At 39.9% G+C, this 18,265-nt stretch overlaps 1 protein-coding gene across 1 annotated transcript; it reads left to right on the forward strand.

Annotated features, from left to right (window-relative positions):
* The first annotated feature begins 698 nt into the window (after positions 1–698).
* Positions 699–16,612, forward strand: LOC116400114 (ryanodine receptor 2-like). Its single transcript, XM_031877780.1, has 9 exons — positions 699–725; positions 1,318–1,479; positions 2,104–2,250; positions 3,960–4,094; positions 6,605–6,761; positions 8,659–8,723; positions 8,881–8,981; positions 9,789–9,840; positions 10,285–16,612. Exons 1-9 carry the CDS (start codon positions 699–701, stop codon positions 10,378–10,380), a joined length of 942 nt encoding a protein of 313 aa, XP_031733640.1. The 3' UTR covers positions 10,381–16,612.
* Positions 16,613–18,265: the final 1,653 nt, after the last annotated feature.

Here is an 18,265-nt window from a genome sequence, read left to right on the forward strand (position 1 = left end):
ATATTTATTATACATATATGGTTAGAAATATATTTACCTGTAGATGGACCAGGTGTATATAGGGGCCTCATTTTGTTTGTGTGTGTAAAGAATTAGTGGAGGCAACTAGACACTGGTGTCAACGTTGGTGCGATTGTCGACTTTTAAAAATAAAAGAAGCATCTTCTGAAACCTCTCTGGACTCCTGAACTGTTCATTTGACTCCATGGCCACTCAGGCATGTTTACATAGGCCAACCCTGGAAGTTAGCGTCGCAGTGGGTTCCCTCAACAAAAAGCCAATGGTATTTTTCCTTTGGATTATTATACTTTTATGATTTTTGAAGCAATCGACAGAAGTAAAAAACTAACATTAGGCTATAAACAAACTACACCGCGGTTGCATGAGTGGAAGTATTCACAACGAGGCTGTGACGGTGGACTAGTCGGCGAGATGACTTTTTGTTGTCTCATTTAGCCACTTGTTAGCAACTGCCTTTTTGAAGACACTTAAAGCTTCAAAATGACTTCCTGTTGTATTTGTATCGTAGACTAAAATGTTAACCACAGACCTATTCTCAGACATCTAACCAAAAAACCCAATGAGGCAAGGGAACCGGAAGTCCAAAAAAGGTTGACTCATTTCCGGGTTTTAGGAATCCTGCACCATGTTACAGCCCCTTACCCCCAGAGGCTTATCAGTCGTCAGACCGATAGCCAATGGGTTCCCAGATTGGTGTTCTTGTGGTGAGGATGGCCTCTGAGTGAGGCGACGGTCCTGAAAGATACATATACAAGTTTTCTTTCATTTACTATTGTGTTATATTATGAAAATAATGCTGAGAACGGTATGCATTGTGATTTATCCTAATGCTAAACCTGTTATGCGTTTTATTTTGCCAGTGAGATAAAGCATCGTATGAATGCTAAAGATTGCTGTTTTAGCTGTCCTCTCTGACCAACGCCCTCTGAGTCAGATGAAGGCCCTGAAAGCTACAAAAGCACATTTTCGCTCATGTTATTTCTGTGTTATTTTATGAACATAAATAAATACCAATATGTACTTCACTTGCAGCTCATATTGCTGCAGTGTTTAACAGTGGTGTCTGTGGTGGGATGAGGTTGATCAAACCTTGCAAAGTAAAATAGTTTCTTGAGAAAAAAGAAAAGAAAAATCTGTTTCTGAGTTTTTCTGAAATGTATTACTTGACAATCTCAAAGAATTTGTCTAAATATTGCTAAATATTTACAGTAATTATTTTTACTTTGTTCTGCAATGTCCCTAAAATGCTGTTGTATTCAATGTGGAATGTGAGTTGATGGTATCGGGTTTCACTAGCACGACTTTGATACTGAAAGCAGGGTCTGCTTCAGAGGCTCAACGCTGGTCATATGGTATCGCACATGGTCGTCCTCTGAGCATCTTTTCCCTGTTATCAGGCTGAACTCCATCGATGTCAAGTACCAGATCTGGAAGCTGGGGGTTGTATTCACAGACAATGTGAGTATGTCGAGGCACAGCCATGCATGTCTGCATGTAGATTCATTGCTGAGTTTCACGTTCACAAATAACATAACAGTAATTCTTAACTTTTAATGAAAATTAAGTTTTTCATTGATAAAAAAATATTAAACTGTGCCTTAATTTACCATCATTTTCTGATTCAAATAAACCACACTATCAATACATTACACTCTGTATATTGCCTTAAACTGACTTATTGAATACAATTATAGCTGTTACTGATGTGGTTTCTTGCCGATATGGGAATATTTCATGAACTATGTATTTATTACCTGGGTATGTACAGCAAAAAAATTGTGAAACTTAAAACCCGAAATCTTGAAACATCTTCTGTATTAATTAAAGACAATCATGATGTAATTATTTCAAACTTGCACAAAGAACATCTTGGTAAAAACATATATATTTTAAGAAACGCATCAGTAATATATACATTAATATAGTAAATGTTTTATCAATGTAGGGTTTTACGTTCAGCTTTCTGTCTCTACAGTCACTTCAAATCACGTTATCATGAACTGATTGACTAACCTGCAAATACAGCCACAAATTGAGCATTGGTATGATTTGACTAACCTCTCTCTCCCTGGCTCCTTGCAGTCCTCCCTGTATCTGGCCTGGTATATGACCATGTCCATCCTGGGTCACTATAACAACTTCTTCTTTGCTGCCCATCTGCTCGACATCGCCATGGGCTTCAAGACACTCCGAACCATCCTGTCCTCAGTCACTCACAATGGCAAACAGGTAAACTACTGCGTTCTCAGCTGCAGTATAGTCAACATAAATACAACTGCACACATATTTTGACTTTAGCTCGCTTGTACTCAAACACCTAGCTGCAACTACTCTATGTTATACAAAATAACATAGAAATGATTTAGTCCCCATCTAAAGTGCCACTGGCAGACTAGACAGCTAGCTGTCTAACGTCTACGCTGATGATACTCAGATCTACCTTCAAGACATTAAATGTGTCTAAGACATTAAAGAATGGTTAGCTCATAATTTCTTTTATTTAAATGAGGACAGGAAAGAGATGCTACCCTTTGGCCCGCCACACCATACCACTGTTACTGTCAACAAGTCATTTAAAACACTGCAGCCAGGTTATTAACGGGGTAAGAAAACATGAGACCACATCACCCCTATCCTTGCATCATTACACTGGCTCCACGTTCATATCAGGATGAACTTCAAAATATTTCTAATCCCCCATGTGGCCTGCTGGCTGTGCCCTGTTCATAGAGGGAAAAGGCAGGGATGGGGCTTTTAGTGCAGCGGGTCCTCGGCTCTGGAATAGCCTGCCTGAGGTCGTTAGACAGGATGAGTCTGTTGATGCTTTTAAGAAGACCCACTTTAATGCTCTGGCTTTTAACTGTGTTTTACCTGTTTGAATCCAATTCTCTGGGTTTTTTGTTGAATTTGTTCTATTTTTTATCTTGTTTTATTTATATTCATGCACATATATGTATCTGTGCTTGTATGTGTAAGCTTATATTTATGTCTTTTTGAAGCACTTTGGTGCAAAACCTGTTTGCTTTTTAAAGTGCTATATAAATGAAATATGCTGTCTGGATACAAAGACAATATACAGTATATATATATTTGGGAAGATGCGGAAAGCAGAAACGGCTGATCAGTCATGTGAGTAAAATGTTTGCTCTGTCAGAATTTATCCGGCAAAGGTGTTTCTGTAATCAATTCGGCGCATCAACCACCTTAAGCTAGCATAAAAGCTTTTTTGCGCAATTGAGGAAGTTTTCCATTTCCATAGAGCTTTTTTAATGCGATATATAAAAATGCGCCTAAAAATATGTGAATGTCAATTTCAGATATCAGTATCTCTGCCACGATGCTGGTGAGCATCCAAATGTATCTTAACAAACAATGAACCAAATCAAATGTGTCAAATATTCAGCTGACATGCAAAGTCGGTCACCTTGTTAGGTCTTAATTAGTTTAGTTTCATTATAATTAAAGTGTTTAATGATTCTCCATTAAAAAAACAAAAACAGTATGAACCCCATTTAAATTAACCTTACTAGTTTGTTGCACTTATTGTATTCGTTTGTTTCTGTATTAGTTTGTTTCTGTACTTCTGCTCTGGTTTATGCTCTTAGATGCTTGTTTAAAGGAGATGCACTTATGACTTCTGGTGACTAGTAGTTCTCTTGAAAACCGATGTTGAATACACTTATTGTAAGTCGCTTTGGATAAAAGCGTCTGCTAAACGACTGTAATGTAAGTGTGTTGCAGACAAAATATATTGTCTTTACCTACAGGCATATGAAGTCCAAATTTACCGAGGAAAGAAAAGTGAAGAACTGAATGCTTAACCCTAAATAATAATTTTTTTTTAAATGCAAAAGAGCTGACTGATAATGATCTACTTGAGTTAACAATGTTGTACTATTATGCATCACAGCAGCCTCGTCCTCTCTCCTGTCTTCCAGCTGGTGTTAACAGTTGGCCTGTTAGCAGTGGTGGTGTACCTCTACACAGTAGTGGCCTTCAACTTCTTCAGGAAGTTTTACAACAAGGGTGAAGATGGAGAACTGCCAGACATGAAGTGCGACGACATGTTGACAGTGAGTATGAGTAGGATTGTTTAGCTTTTAGGTGCTGTAGTGCGGTCAGACCACAGACTGAATATAAAAGTGGACGTAGTCACCGCGACATCGTCCATTGCTTTGTGGACTATGGTCTATCTGTGAGACCGCAGTACAACAGGTCACGACTGCTACATGCCACAGCATCAAAACAGGAGCAGTTCAATCTCGGGCAAGCCTCCGAGGCCGAGGGGCTTTATTTCTAGGGTTTGCAAGCTGATATCGGTGCCAATATGTGCTTTTACTGTGTGCTGGTCATTGTTGGCCGGATTGTTTCATAAGTAGCCAGTTTACAAGCTCATTTTAAACTGATATAAAGCAAATCTTTTGCAGACGACAGCCGGTGGGTTCAAAGATTTCCTTTCAGTCAATGTGTTCTGCCTCCTCCTTTGCTCCCATCTCGTTGCCTCCTGAATCTAACATGTTTCATTCTGTTAGGTGTGTGAACATGGGGTTCTATGGGGATTGACCTCGTTTTTGCAGCCAGCCTCAAGAAGCCATTTTAGGAACTGAACTTTTAGACACTTTAGCGTAAGTCCGACACATTCTCAACGTATTGTGCTTTACTAGAATGGCAAATACAGTTGAGTGCAATGACTCAAAGGAGCATCCCAGCACAACAGCATAACTTTGATGGCCAGTGTTAACTGTGAGCATTATGACAACATTTTACATTGGGATAAGGAACAAATACTTGATATGACATTTAATAAATGAGCTTACAATGAATACAATATGGGTGAGGGGTGAGTTAATAGTGTTTGAGGTGTGTCGACAAGTAGCCGTCAGATGTATGGTGACAGTAAGTGATTGGATATGAAGAACTGATGTGAACCAAAAGCTATACTGGGAGCTGAGACTGATCTTTCTGGTGACTTTTCAAGCAGATATTCTGAAACTAAAATCTGCACATTACATCTGTTAAGATATCTTTATCTTTAGCTCTGTGCAGTAGCTCACTGATGTTACGCACATGTCAGTAAAGCCTGTCTCATTGAAAGTAGGAAGTATCCGAGGAGCCTGTCAGTAAAGAGCGTCCAGCTCCATTTATGGACAGAAAGTCATGGGTCCGAGCTTTTAGTCTGACAGTGTTCACCCTCAGGCTCTATATGCGGTTCAGCTGAGCTGCTGTAAGATTACAAGCTCTTTTTTTGTCCTGTTTGTTTTCCAGCTATCTGAATCAGAAGGATCAACCTGGGGTGCTTATCATTATGAAAGCTCAATTAAAAGCTCTTTTGGGTACAGTAACTGATGATCCTGGATAATGGGATCTGGAATGGAAAGTGAAACAGGAAACCGTTTTCATGATGCAGGGAGCAGGTTAGCTGCAGTAGCAGCATAAGCTACTGTTGTGGTCTATCCTCGTTAAAGGTGCATTAGCTTTGGGGTACAGGTTAGCGACACTGTGAGTTTAGCCCAACGATAGCTTCATGCAACAGGCCATGGTACACTGACACCAGGTTTATTATGCATTTTAAACTTTGGTTGTGTAACTCATCACATTTACACAAAGGTCGGTGCCCTTGATGCTCGTTGGCCTCACAGGTATAATCAGGTAGGATGCGTAAACATGTATCATACGAGTCAGATATCTAGGAACATCTTGTCAATGCTGGAGGAAGGAAACAAGTGAAGACACAATGAATGACTGCCGTGATGAGGCTGTTCCTGCTACCAAGCCATCTGATAGAAATACTATAAAAGGACTCTGTGGTGTGTGTTTTCTGGGGGTGGGAGGGGGCCTTCTGTCACCCGGAAATTTCAGGACAGACACACACAGACTCTAATCCCCTATAGTCAGTCACCCATAGCATTCCATAGAGCTCTTCTGTTTCCTATTAAGGGGCTGTGGGTGGCAGCTCGAACTGGTCTACAGGAAGGTGACAGGGGCTTAGTGGGATGGAGGGATGGACTGATAAAGGGCCACTGCCTCTGGCAGGTTTTTGCTCTTTCCTCTCTTCCCTTTATGTGAATAAATCCCTTACAATAATACTCACAACAGAATGAGAGGATCAGAGCTGATCGCTTCCTTTCTCTTCACTTGTTTTTTCTCTTGAACTTCATCTTTGTCTTTCTGTACTGGGGTTTTCCCATCATCTGCTCTCTCTCTCTTTCTGCTCACTTCTTCTCTGCCTCCTGTTCCCTTTATAAATACAGTATGTCTGTTTAACCTTTGAAGTCTTTCACCTTTTTTCCAGGTTTCGCATTTACTTAGACGAATTATCTTTCTTTCGAAGGCATTTTCTCTTTTTAAGTGATTATCGTTTTTGTACTTTGTTGCTCAAATATATAATCAATGACCTGCAATTTTTAAATATTACTGTAATTTAGTGCAACATCACAAAAAATCTTTGCACATTCATTGCAATATCTCAGCGAAGTGGTTGTGAATTCAGTCGATGCGAGTTGGGACAGTCGCAACCGGTTCCTATTTCAAATCCAGCACGTTCCATGTCTCCCCCCGTGTGTCTCTCGCCCTTCTCTCCCAGTGCTACATGTTCCACATGTATGTAGGCGTGAGAGCAGGTGGAGGAATTGGTGACCAGATTGAGGACCCAGCAGGTGACGAGTATGAGATCTATCGCATCATCTTTGACATTACCTTCTTCTTCTTCGTCATTGTTATCCTCCTGGCCATCATCCAGGGTGAGAGATCGGACACAGACACACACACACACACACACACACACACACACACACAGACTCGCAGTAAAGAACCCATGGAGATGACTCCCTTTTGTTGTTATGCTGGTTAAGCTAAAACTAGTCCTGAGTTGCCTCCATCACAGTCTGGGTCAGATCCTGATCTTGTAGCTATGCCTCAGCAGTAATGATCATGAGCGGCTTTTATGTTCTTAAATCTGGAAGGTCTGACATCTGAGACTTGAGTTTACATTCGCCTATAAATTTGCCATCTTTTTACAGTAACACTGTCAACTCATAAGCATGAATTAATGTAATTTGGGCAGTAACTAAAGATGTTATAACACTCTTTAAGACACTTAGAGTCATTGAAAAATACACACTGAGTTTTGTCTCTCTTGAGCAACTCATTTTTCGTATCTGCATAAGAGTGGATTGTCTCGCTTTATTCCCTGGCCACTTCACCATTATTAAAATGTAAGTGTATTTATGAAAATATCACAAGAGTTCGACGCTGTCCTTTAATTAAGGATCCAACGAAACAGATCTCATGACTGGAAACTGTAACGTCCTGCTCACTGGTCTGTCTAAGACATCACTTAGCAAACTTTAGCTTGTACAAGATACAGCAGCTGGAGTGCTAACAGAGATAAGAAGAGAATCTGTCAGTCCAGTGCTCGCCTCTCTACACTGGCTGCCAGCATCCTATATGATTGATTTTAAAGTTATTTTATTGGTTTTAAAAGCTCTTAATGATACGGCACCCTCTTACAATCATACTTCACTCATACTACTATAATCAGATTGTGTGAGTAACTCTTTACTGAGGTCTTCTCTTAGATGAAGAACCTTGTCTCTTATTAGAGAGTAAATGAATGAATGCCTTTCTTTTATTTTGTAGTTTGACAGATTTTCTAGGGTAAAATATTTCCAAATTGCAGACATTTTGCTCGCTCTGGCTAACCTTACACTCTCAGCTATGACCTGCCGGGTCGGTACTGAGCATGAACAACTCAGCAGGGATGAAAAGGAAGCCAGCTGGCTCACTCGTTAGCTACATTCTCACAGATACCCAATTCAGCTTAATGCTGTGTTCACACCAAACACGAATATGCACAATTTGCGTATTTTACGTGATGCAGTGCTGCGAGAGATTCTCCTCCCGACGTTGTTGAATCAGAAAACAAAACATCAGTGGGCACCCAGAGCTCTTCCTCACAGGGACCAGACGGAACTATGGGTATAAATGTATGTGTATAAAACATAGACTGTCCATGTTATAAACAATAACGTCGCTGCCGTATTTAAGAATAGATCACACTATTCTGAATACTGATGGAGAAGATTCAATGTTAGCATAGCCTAGCACTAATCGATCTGATCTCCATTCAGAAAAGAAGCATTTTGAAAGTTGTTTGCTTGTCATCTTGCGTCCAGACCTAACAAATAATGAATTCAGACTTTTTACAAATCTGTATTATTATGTAGCTATCAGTTTATTTCTATTAAATTACAGCTAAATCAGTTAATTCTGGGGTTCATACTGCTGGAGTAAACCAGCCGGTGTGTAGCTTGCTAGATACAGTGAATTCACAGAGCACATCCTGATGATGTTATGAACCCAGACATGACGGCGTTTGGTTTCCCGGGATATCGTGGATATCGACATGTAACAAGCAGCAATGATGAACAGCATGCGAAAATTTGCTTCACATTTGGTGTGAACACAACATTGTGATTTATCAGAGCCATTTCAGATACTGATACAACTCTCACTGCAATAACTGCAACATCTAGATTCATAGCACTATTAAAGGTCCATTAGATAAAACAAAAGACTTTCAGGTGGTTGTGGTCCAGGTAGCTAATGTCTACACCATCTGTGGTCTGAACACTCTAGGGTTGATCATTGACGCTTTTGGGGAACTGAGGGACCAGCAGGAACAAGTGAAAGAAGACATGGAGGTGAAAAGACCCACACTCACACATTCTTACCAAACACTGTACTACTATACAGCACATGAATGACGGGTCTAATGTAGAAATATATGGAAGTAAACACTGCAGGTAAATGTTTTGTGTAATGACAATCACTTCACCCTGACACGTTTCTCTTTTCCAGACCAAATGTTTCATCTGTGGGATAGGTAATGACTACTTTGACACGGTGCCACATGGCTTTGAAACGCACACGCTACAGGAGCACAACCTTGCCAACTATCTGTGAGTACATCTGGAGATAGTGTGTGTTTGTTTGTGTACCGGCTGCTCTGAGTTTTTTGAGCGATGACACACAAATCAATAAACGTTGGTGTGGCTGTTGGAGGTTCCTGCTAGCTCGCTGGTTAGCTGCCATTTTCCCAAGTTTGGTGGGCCCTCCCCTTCCGCTGCTTAGCCAAGATGGTGACCATGGAGGATGAGCGTTCGCAAGGTTTCAAGAACAATTTTTTGTCATTATGCAACACAGGGTTGAACAACGAAATGTAGTTGCAGCCCATTACAAGAAAAACACGACAAACACAAAAGTGTATTCCTGCGTTCTTTTAAACTTGCATCAGGAGGAAGGCAAACTGCTGCAACAGAACAATTCTCTGGGCAATATGGCCGACATCTTCACATTAAAAACTCAACATCATGGAAACACTGTCCATCACATTTGACTGTTTGAGCACCAAGCATCAGTGTAAACACCGAGTCCGCCTCCTCTCGTCCCACCGGAGTCCTGCTCTCTGTCCTGCTGTCCGCCCGTCAAGTGCAGCTGGATCCAGGACTACGATGGAGCCAGGTCTCTGTGAAGACGTGGGCACAACAGTCACTGAAATTATTTTGTTTTTGGTGATAATCCACCCCAAATCTATGTTTCATTATTATAACTATGTGTAATACTTTTCATAATTTGTGGGAAAATACTCTGCTCCTTTGAGGTCTGTTGATAGTATAATGGTTGGATTTTATTAAAATCAGGCTCTGTTGGTGTGTGTGCATGTGTGATAATATTGTAAGATGTTTTTTCTAATGTGTGTGTTTCAGATTCTTTGTGATGTATCTCATCAATAAAGATGAAACAGAGCACACAGGCCAGGTAAAGCAGCTCATTTTCCTTTGAGCTCAGTGCATGTCCATTACTGTGATATTGTAATGTGGTTAGTAGCCCACAGCTCTGCTTCAAACTTCCCTACAGTCTTTCGGAACCCTGCTGCTTGCATTATTGAAGCCTCAGTATGCTTCAAATAAAGTGCTCATCAAGTCCTCTAACATCTGAAACCTTTCCGATAGTAAATGGGGAATCTTGCCCCTCTGTATGATGGCCTGCCTTTCGCCGTGCAGTTGAGTTTGGCCATTGGTAACAGGTAGAAACACTCTGGCCCTGGTCGTACAATGGTTTGTTGAAGCATACTGAGGCCTTTAATGGCTCAGTAGCTGTATTTCCCTTCACATACTGTATTTATAGATGGTATAGCTGACTACAGATCTGTTGTATATAATGTAATACCTTCCTTCCTCCTCCCATCTGTCTGTCTTAAAGGAATCTTACGTATGGAAGATGTACCAGGAGCGTTGCTGGGAGTTTTTCCCTGCTGGTGACTGTTTCCGGAAACAGTACGAGGATCAGCTCAACTGATCTGTTCTTGGAGCAACAAACTCTTCCCTTCCATACTGTAACCTGTTCAAGGCCCTCTAAAGCCATCTTTCCGTTGCTTCTCCCTCAAACCTTTCTTACTGTTCTCTAAGGAGTCCCTGTTCTACCGAACAACAGGTTCTACATTCGACTCCATTTCCCAGTAGAGGAACCACATCTCCAGCCTCCTCAACAGGCCCCACCCTAAGCTCTTGCTGGCTCTTCCTCATCCAGGCACTCAACTCGCCAGCTCTGCCCCAACTTCCAGCACACTTTGTTTGGAATGCTTCTAACTCTGACTTTGTACATAGAAAATATCAGAGTATATGCTATACAATACGGGACTGGTGGCACGTCAAGGTTTTTAGCTCAGATGATGACTTCTTTGCTTTATCCTATTCTACATTCACAGTAACAAGCAAAAAATACTAAGGGATACTGGAGAAAAGGAAAAAGGAAGGACGAGATGGACGAGGGAGGAGAGTGGAAGGAAAATGAAGAGAGAATTCTTCCTGAAAGACTTTCAGGACTGACCGATACACAAAGACACAAACATGACTTTTCATGTGTACAATGCACGTTGCATGTAGGTACAGCAAAAAAGGAGCACCTGTTCAACCCTGCTGTGATCCAACACAACAGCTCTGCAATAATCGGACCTTTGAGAAGCTTACATGTCAGCTTTTGTTAAAGACTGTCAAAGAGGTGAGGGATTCCATTAAACTCTTTGTGGTACATGTGAAGTGGGAAGATATAAGGTGCCTCTAAATAATAATCTAATGCAACACCACCAAACTTCAGTCTCTGACATTACCAGAGTCGAATCAACACTTCTGTGACACTGTCAACTAAAACTGAACATCCTGATCTTCACAAATAGGGCTGTTGTACTGGATTTAATTAAAGTATAGTTTACAGATGTTAATATTGTGTCCATACCCTGTACATGCCAACACTGTGTGTGAAGGGCTCCTTAACTAAGTGTTCACATTGCTAGCACCATGATCAAAAGTGCATTTTGTTCCAGTGGAGCTCAGTGACCTGGGAACTCAGCCAAAGTATGGACATCAACAAGTCATAATCCTCCATGAGCTTGCAAGTTATCTACATCTCTTTTTTTCTTTTAAAAGACTACATAAATAAATAAATCCCCAAAACTATGTTTTCAAAATGGTTAAATTCATCTTTCTTGTATGTGATTTTTTTGCCCAGTAGCAGCATGGCCTTGGGATAGAGATTTCTGTCTGTCCAGCAGTCTGGTCCAGATCACAATAGGTGGGCAACTACTGGTCAGGTTGCCATGAAAGTTACTGAGCACATGACCTGATGCCACCATTCAGGCAAACTTTTCATCCTGCTTCTGGTCAAGGCTCTAAGAAGAGCGAAAAAGGTCAGCATGTTTGTTCTGTGCAGTAGTATTGTGGTGTGTAAGAAACATCACAGCTCTAGGTGTCACTAGTTAAGACTTTTTTCAATTAATGCTACTTAACTGGGGCTTGCTCGGTACATTAGTTAATGAAACAATGAAGTTTTATTACAAAAAGCAATACCAAAGCGGCAAAAAAAAAAGAGATTTGTCCGTTTCAGACTTTATTGCTGCAGACAAAGTTATCGCGTGCTTGTTAGCTAAGATAAATAATCAACCAGACTGGAGCAACCCATCAGTCACAGCTGGAGGACGGGCTGAAGACACATGATCAATGTGGGGATAGGAGAACGGGGGGTATAGTGCCTTACTAAGCCAGGGGTAAGTTATGCAAGCTGGAGGAGGAGAAGAGAGGAATGTCGGAGAGCCTCACATAAATACAATGCAAAGACTGAGGATGACTCCTAGAGCAGGGTGACTGTGGTGATGTTTATGAAAGACGGAAACACCACCATGTGTGAGCACTATAGGAAAGTAGAAATAGAAGGTCAGAGAGAGAAATGCCCTCAGGACTTTGTTGTTGGGAGTATAACATGACTGACATGCCTCAATGGTCCTTGAGCAGCTGCGGTGCACACCTGTGTACAAGTGTCACATTTGACATAATTTCACATTTCAGTTGCGCTTATATTGTAGCTTTGTGCAGTGAAAAAGGGGGTGTGACAATTAAAACAAATGTACAGTTAATTGTGTTTTAATCAATTCTGTTTGAATATAAAGTACTGTTCAATGAACTTTAAACTGTCTTGAAGAGACAGCAGCAGCAAATGAGGATTGGAAATTGAGTGGGGATGTTGAGTATTGCGTGGAGTATGTTGTTAGGTTCAAGAACCTCTCGAAACTGGGGGAAACCGCACGTGGTCCAGCCTTGCAAGAAGTCAGCCGGTTTCAATTATAATCAAAAGTATTTAATACTACACAAGCTAAAACAATTGCAAAGTGAAGTACACTATTTACAGATTCTATAGATATATATTTACAGCATCGATATAGAAATATGATCCGCGTGGAAAAGCAGTCATACATACCACCTGGATGACAATGAGATGAACAGGAAGAACAATTATCAAGCTGTTTCTGAATTTCCTTATATAGTTCGTAAAAAGTCAAAATGTCCGTCTTAGTTTGGCGCAGGGGGTGGAGCTCCTTCTGCGCGTCCCTGTAAATGCCTGTCTGACCCTTGGCTATTCTACACAGTTTAATACATCTTTTATGTAATACGTCTTTTATGGCTTAACACTTATATGGTAAACATACATGTAAACAAATTCTACTAAGAAACTCTTCTAACTATAAATTCTAAAACACACTTCTAATCATAAATCTTAAAACACTTCTAATTATAAATCTTAAAGCACACTTCTAAACCTAAATTTCCTACAATGTCACTAGGGGTAGCTATGTAATAAGAGAATCCGCCACTTTCCTCATAGTGAGTATAGTATTGTGCCACTTGTCCAGAGTAGATGGCTTCTTCCTTTGAACAAAAGCATTCAATTCGTTTGGGTGGCTCTATATACACTAACAGTTACAAGTGTATTAGGTACACCCAAGCAGCAACCTCCAGGTTTGAAAAAGGAAGCCAATGCAGATGTGCAGTTCCTTGAATGGCCACTTGAGGCTGGCTGCAAAACGAGTCAATCGTATCCCCATGTTAAAATGCCCAACTTTACAGCAGAAAGAAACATCTTTACAGTCTGCTACAAAGAACTGTTTTGGTCTCTGTAACTAATTTCCCTGTTAATGTAACTGTACAGGGGGGGTGAATTTGTATTTAACTCACCCGTTTTAATTGTCATACATAATTAAGGGTGTGGATGCTTTAGGTGACAGGCTGCCACCAGAGTCGGCTGGTCATTTTATCAAGTAGTTTTCCTCCAGCCAAAATCAGCATCCCAATCAATATCACACTTAATGTGAATTACGGATGCACCTTGCTAACCAAACTAGCTAGGTGACGCTAGCTAGTTGTACCTGGCCCGACTGAGCCTTGCTCCTCTCCAGCTCCAAACTCTTGTCTAAATATGGTCGCTTCTGATTCCAAAAAGCAAGATGGTGATGGCCAAAATGCAAAACTTGCAAGTGGAGATAATAAACTGGCAACTGAGTGTATATATTGCAATATACTTGTTGAATCTACTGCTGAACAAGCTCTGTTTGGGATGGCTGTTTGGGATGGCTGTTCCAACAGCATGAACGGTTTCCATAACACTAAAGAATATTGACACGTTCTGTAGTTATCTTGTAGCCTCGCTTTCACTATGCAATTCTGTCTGCCATTGGGTCCTGATCTCCCAGGAAAATCAAGGCTCAAGGGCCGCCGCAGCAAAATGTAGGATATATAACTGAAAAACAGGGTGTTTTACTCTGCCGTTATCATGGCACTGTGATCGGGTTTTGTAGTTCAAATTGAGATTATTACGGCTGTTTCATGCTTTGGACAGTAGCCAGGCTGGCTAACGCTAGCAGCCAGAAAACCAACCAGGAGCTACAAGGAGGCCAAGACTAACTAGCTTTAGCTTGGGTTAGTCATATTGCTAACACACTAATTAACACAAACACCAGCAGCCACAAACAAAAATATACGATTCATTGTCCCTTTGATAATCCGAACAAGGCCTTTCTAAAATGAGCAGTGGTGAAACATAATACCAATTGGAAGCTGTGGGGGTCCCTTCGGTGAAAGGTTGTCTTGTGCCTCTTAAAAGATGGATTAATGGTGTTACCATACTGTATATCCCTCCGCTCTGTCTTGTGCAATATAGGAGTCAACATTGAGAGACAGCAATCCATTATCCATGACAGTATGCTCATTGTTTTTCCTACTCTGTACTTTAATTGTTACACCCCTCACTGCAAAGCAGGAAGACTGTGTATAAAGTGGAAGAAAAGCGCAAATCTGCCATAGCACACATTTCATGACTTACAAAGTTTGACCTTTTAGGATTTGGGTGTACAAACAATGGCCAAATGAAACAATAACACCAGGAACAAAATAGTCTATTTAAGCGTCATTATTATTGTAGTAATGATTATTTTCCTTTTCTTTTTTACTCATTCATTCCTTATGAATGAATAAGGAATGTGTGGTGTGGTGATGTGTGTGGTGATTGAATGAATGCCCATAGCTGGCAAACATTTAACAAACATGTCCTGGAAACATTTTCAAAAAAGGATTGTTTATCTGAAGTTTTTTTTGTTGATTGTTTTTGGTGATGATCTCATGCAATACAGCAAAGAGAGTTACTCTGTTTGTATGGACATTCTCCAAAAAGGTATATCTTGAAAAAATGCCATTGCATGATTATTATGCGGGCTTGATTAACAGATATATCAAAAACACTAAATCTGTGTCACCCATAAATTGTTAAATAGGATTATTTAAGATTTCTGTATTATTGTATTTAAGTGTTGTGGGCTTCATTGTAACTCTTCAAGTGGCTCCTGCTTTTCTCTCACTTCTCCATCTCTGTTTAAATATACTATGAGTCAAATATTTGTTTAAGTATCATTTGGTTTTAAGCTCAAGCAATAGCCCTTCAGGGAGTGTATGGGAGGTGACTGACCATTGTAAATTGCAAACAAAGGCAAAAAAAAAAGCTTGCTTAACTTTGTCTCAGTTTAAAAAACAATTATTTATTCATTTATAACCTATGTATTTATTTACTTTAATAACATAAATAGATATATGAATAATAAAGGCAGGGAAATAAATGGGGTCCTATTTTGTAACACTTTTACTGGCTCGGCATGCACTCTGCAACACAAGTGGCCATCGGTGAAGCGTATGAAAGATGGATTGAGCTTCAGACTCTACAATACTTCAATAGTGATGAATTTGGATCATGTAAAGTGTTTAATATTTAACAAGACATTATGAAATAAATAATCAAATAAATAAATAAATACAAACATGATGTATAATATAACCACGACTTTTTGAGACAATCAAATACAGTTTTAAAAGTCAGCTAATTTTTATGAAGTGATATTTGATCCAGGGGCAGAGCTTCAGACAGAAGTAACAACCAATCACATGACTGGAAATTTCATGGTTATATGTTTTGTCTATATGTTTTAATCATATTTATTTAATACCGTTTTAAATATTAACCATTTTGGGTGTCAATAATCAACCTGCAGTATGATGCAGTTAGCCAAATAAGCTTCCTGCCTAATGTTTGCTTTTGCTTTATGTTATAAATGTCAGCTCACCACAGCTAATAACAAAAAATGTGCTAATAGGAGCAGTACTCCTACTTTGAAAATCAGTAATGAGATATGATTACGACAAGGCATTGGAAATTAATCTGCTAGTTTTCTCACCTGAGTCAGGTTGTACATGACGTTATGTCCAAAGTACTTCCAAATACATGCTGCCACTAGAGGCTACTAAAGAGCCACTTTTACTGATTTCACCTTTAATGTTGAGTGAGGAAGGATGCATGCGCGATTTACATTGAGCACAAATTGATAGACGAATATAAGTATGATAACACAGTGCAACCGACCAGTGTGGGTGTTATGCAGTGTGCTCACAATGCCATGCTGATGCCATGCCTATTTTTTACTTTTTATTTTCATTGCAATACCACCTCAAACTGAATAATGCCATTACTAAATGATATTTTGCTCATATAAATATAAATATTTACTACAGAGGGGGCATGTTAATTTGCCACTGAATAGTGCATCATGTAGACGTTTTGAGTAGACTGTTGCAACTTCTGAGAGATACATGTATAAAGTGGGACAGAGTCTATGAGTAATGAATGGATTTGCATGATTTTGGAAATAAAACTTTATTCATTAACTTGTGAAGAGGAGAATATTCTTAATTCAACATGTTTGACTGTTTATCCATGTTTTGTGGCTAGATGGCTGCTGTGCTTCTGTGATCTTGTGGTTGGCATTTATATCCAACAATAATCTGAGGAATCCTACCTAGAACTAAAATCCCAGTACTAGACTGAACTAAGAAGTCTCCAAACAACCTTTTACAGCTAAACTGTGGACATTATTGGTATCTAGTGGAGGTTTCTGGCTTCATCCTGCTGATCTTTGGGCCTGGTAGGCCTTGAAGCCTAAGGACTGGACCATGCCACCCAAAGCTTCAAACAATGCCACCGAGGAACATGTCACCATGGCTCAAGTGCGTGAATTGTTGGACCAGCAAAAATACTTCGTCAAAAACTTTGCTTGAACAACAGGAAAAAAGCTTCAAGACGTGTACAGATCATAGTTGATTGTTCAAACAGGAGGTTTGATGATCTGTCGAAGCAGACCTATGATCTTAAGGTGAGGCTAGAAATGAATCAAAAAGATTTTGATGATTTTAAAATGTCATGTAAAACTGGTTTCAAAAATTGTAATGAAACCAGGACAGATTTGGACACAATCTGCAAACGTTTGATCTCAATCTCCGACAAGTCAGACTATCTGGAGGGCCAGTCCAGACGCCATGATATTGTGGTAGACGCCATTAAAGAGTCTGGTAAAGAAAACCTGACTGACTGTGAAGAAAACGTGAGAAAACTCTTCAGTGAAAAACTACAACTGGATCATCTGAAGATAGAGTTGGATGGGACCCACAGGGTTGGGAAGCATATTCCATCTTCACAAAAGCCCCGACCCATTGTGGTGAGATTTCTACGGCTGCAGGATAAACTCTCTGTTCTACATAAAGCTGAACCTTTGAAGGGCTCAGGCATCTTTATCAATGAGGACTTCCCTGAAGTCCGCCAAAGAAGAAAGGAACTACTCCCAGCAATGAAGGCAGCTCGAGAGAGAGGTGACATTGCATATTTGAGATACGACAAACTTATTGTCCATCCACCTTCCCAAAACCCACATCAACAAAGAAACCTTCAGAGTCTGGCTCCTTAGTCTCCAACATTAGGAATGTATTAAGTACTTTTTAGATTTTATTGTATCTGTATACATGATTCTCTACATACACTATGGTCTACAACACATCTGATCTGGAAGGCCAGACCTTTACTCCTTTTGATCTCTCTACCAGTGACTCTTATCATTTTGATATTGACCCAGATTTACATTTCTTTTCATCACTTGATGTCTCTAACCTCTGTAGTTTTTATGATCAAACTCAGTTTAATGACTTCTGTGTTTCTCTGCCACATAATACATTCTCTACTTTTCATCTGAATATAAGAAGTCTTCCTAGCAATTATGACAAATGTATTCATTATTTATCCTTACTGAAGCATGATTTTCCAGTTGTTGCCCTGTCAGAAACATGGCTTACTGAGGACTCAAGAGAAATCTTTAAAATACCAAAATACAATTCAGTTCACTATGTTAGAGAGAATAGATGTGGAGGTGTAGTATCTCTGTTTATTCACGGTGACTATGAATTCAACATCAGGGATGATCTCAGGTTGAAGTCAGAGAGGGATGAGGTGGAATCTGTTTTTTTAGAGCTCTCTGGTGGAAAGAATA

Source organism: Anarrhichthys ocellatus, unplaced genomic scaffold (genome assembly GCF_004355925.1).
Source record: "Anarrhichthys ocellatus isolate YVR2014 unplaced genomic scaffold, GSC_Weel_1.0 scaffold148, whole genome shotgun sequence".
Taxonomy (NCBI): domain Eukaryota; kingdom Metazoa; phylum Chordata; class Actinopteri; order Perciformes; family Anarhichadidae; genus Anarrhichthys; species Anarrhichthys ocellatus.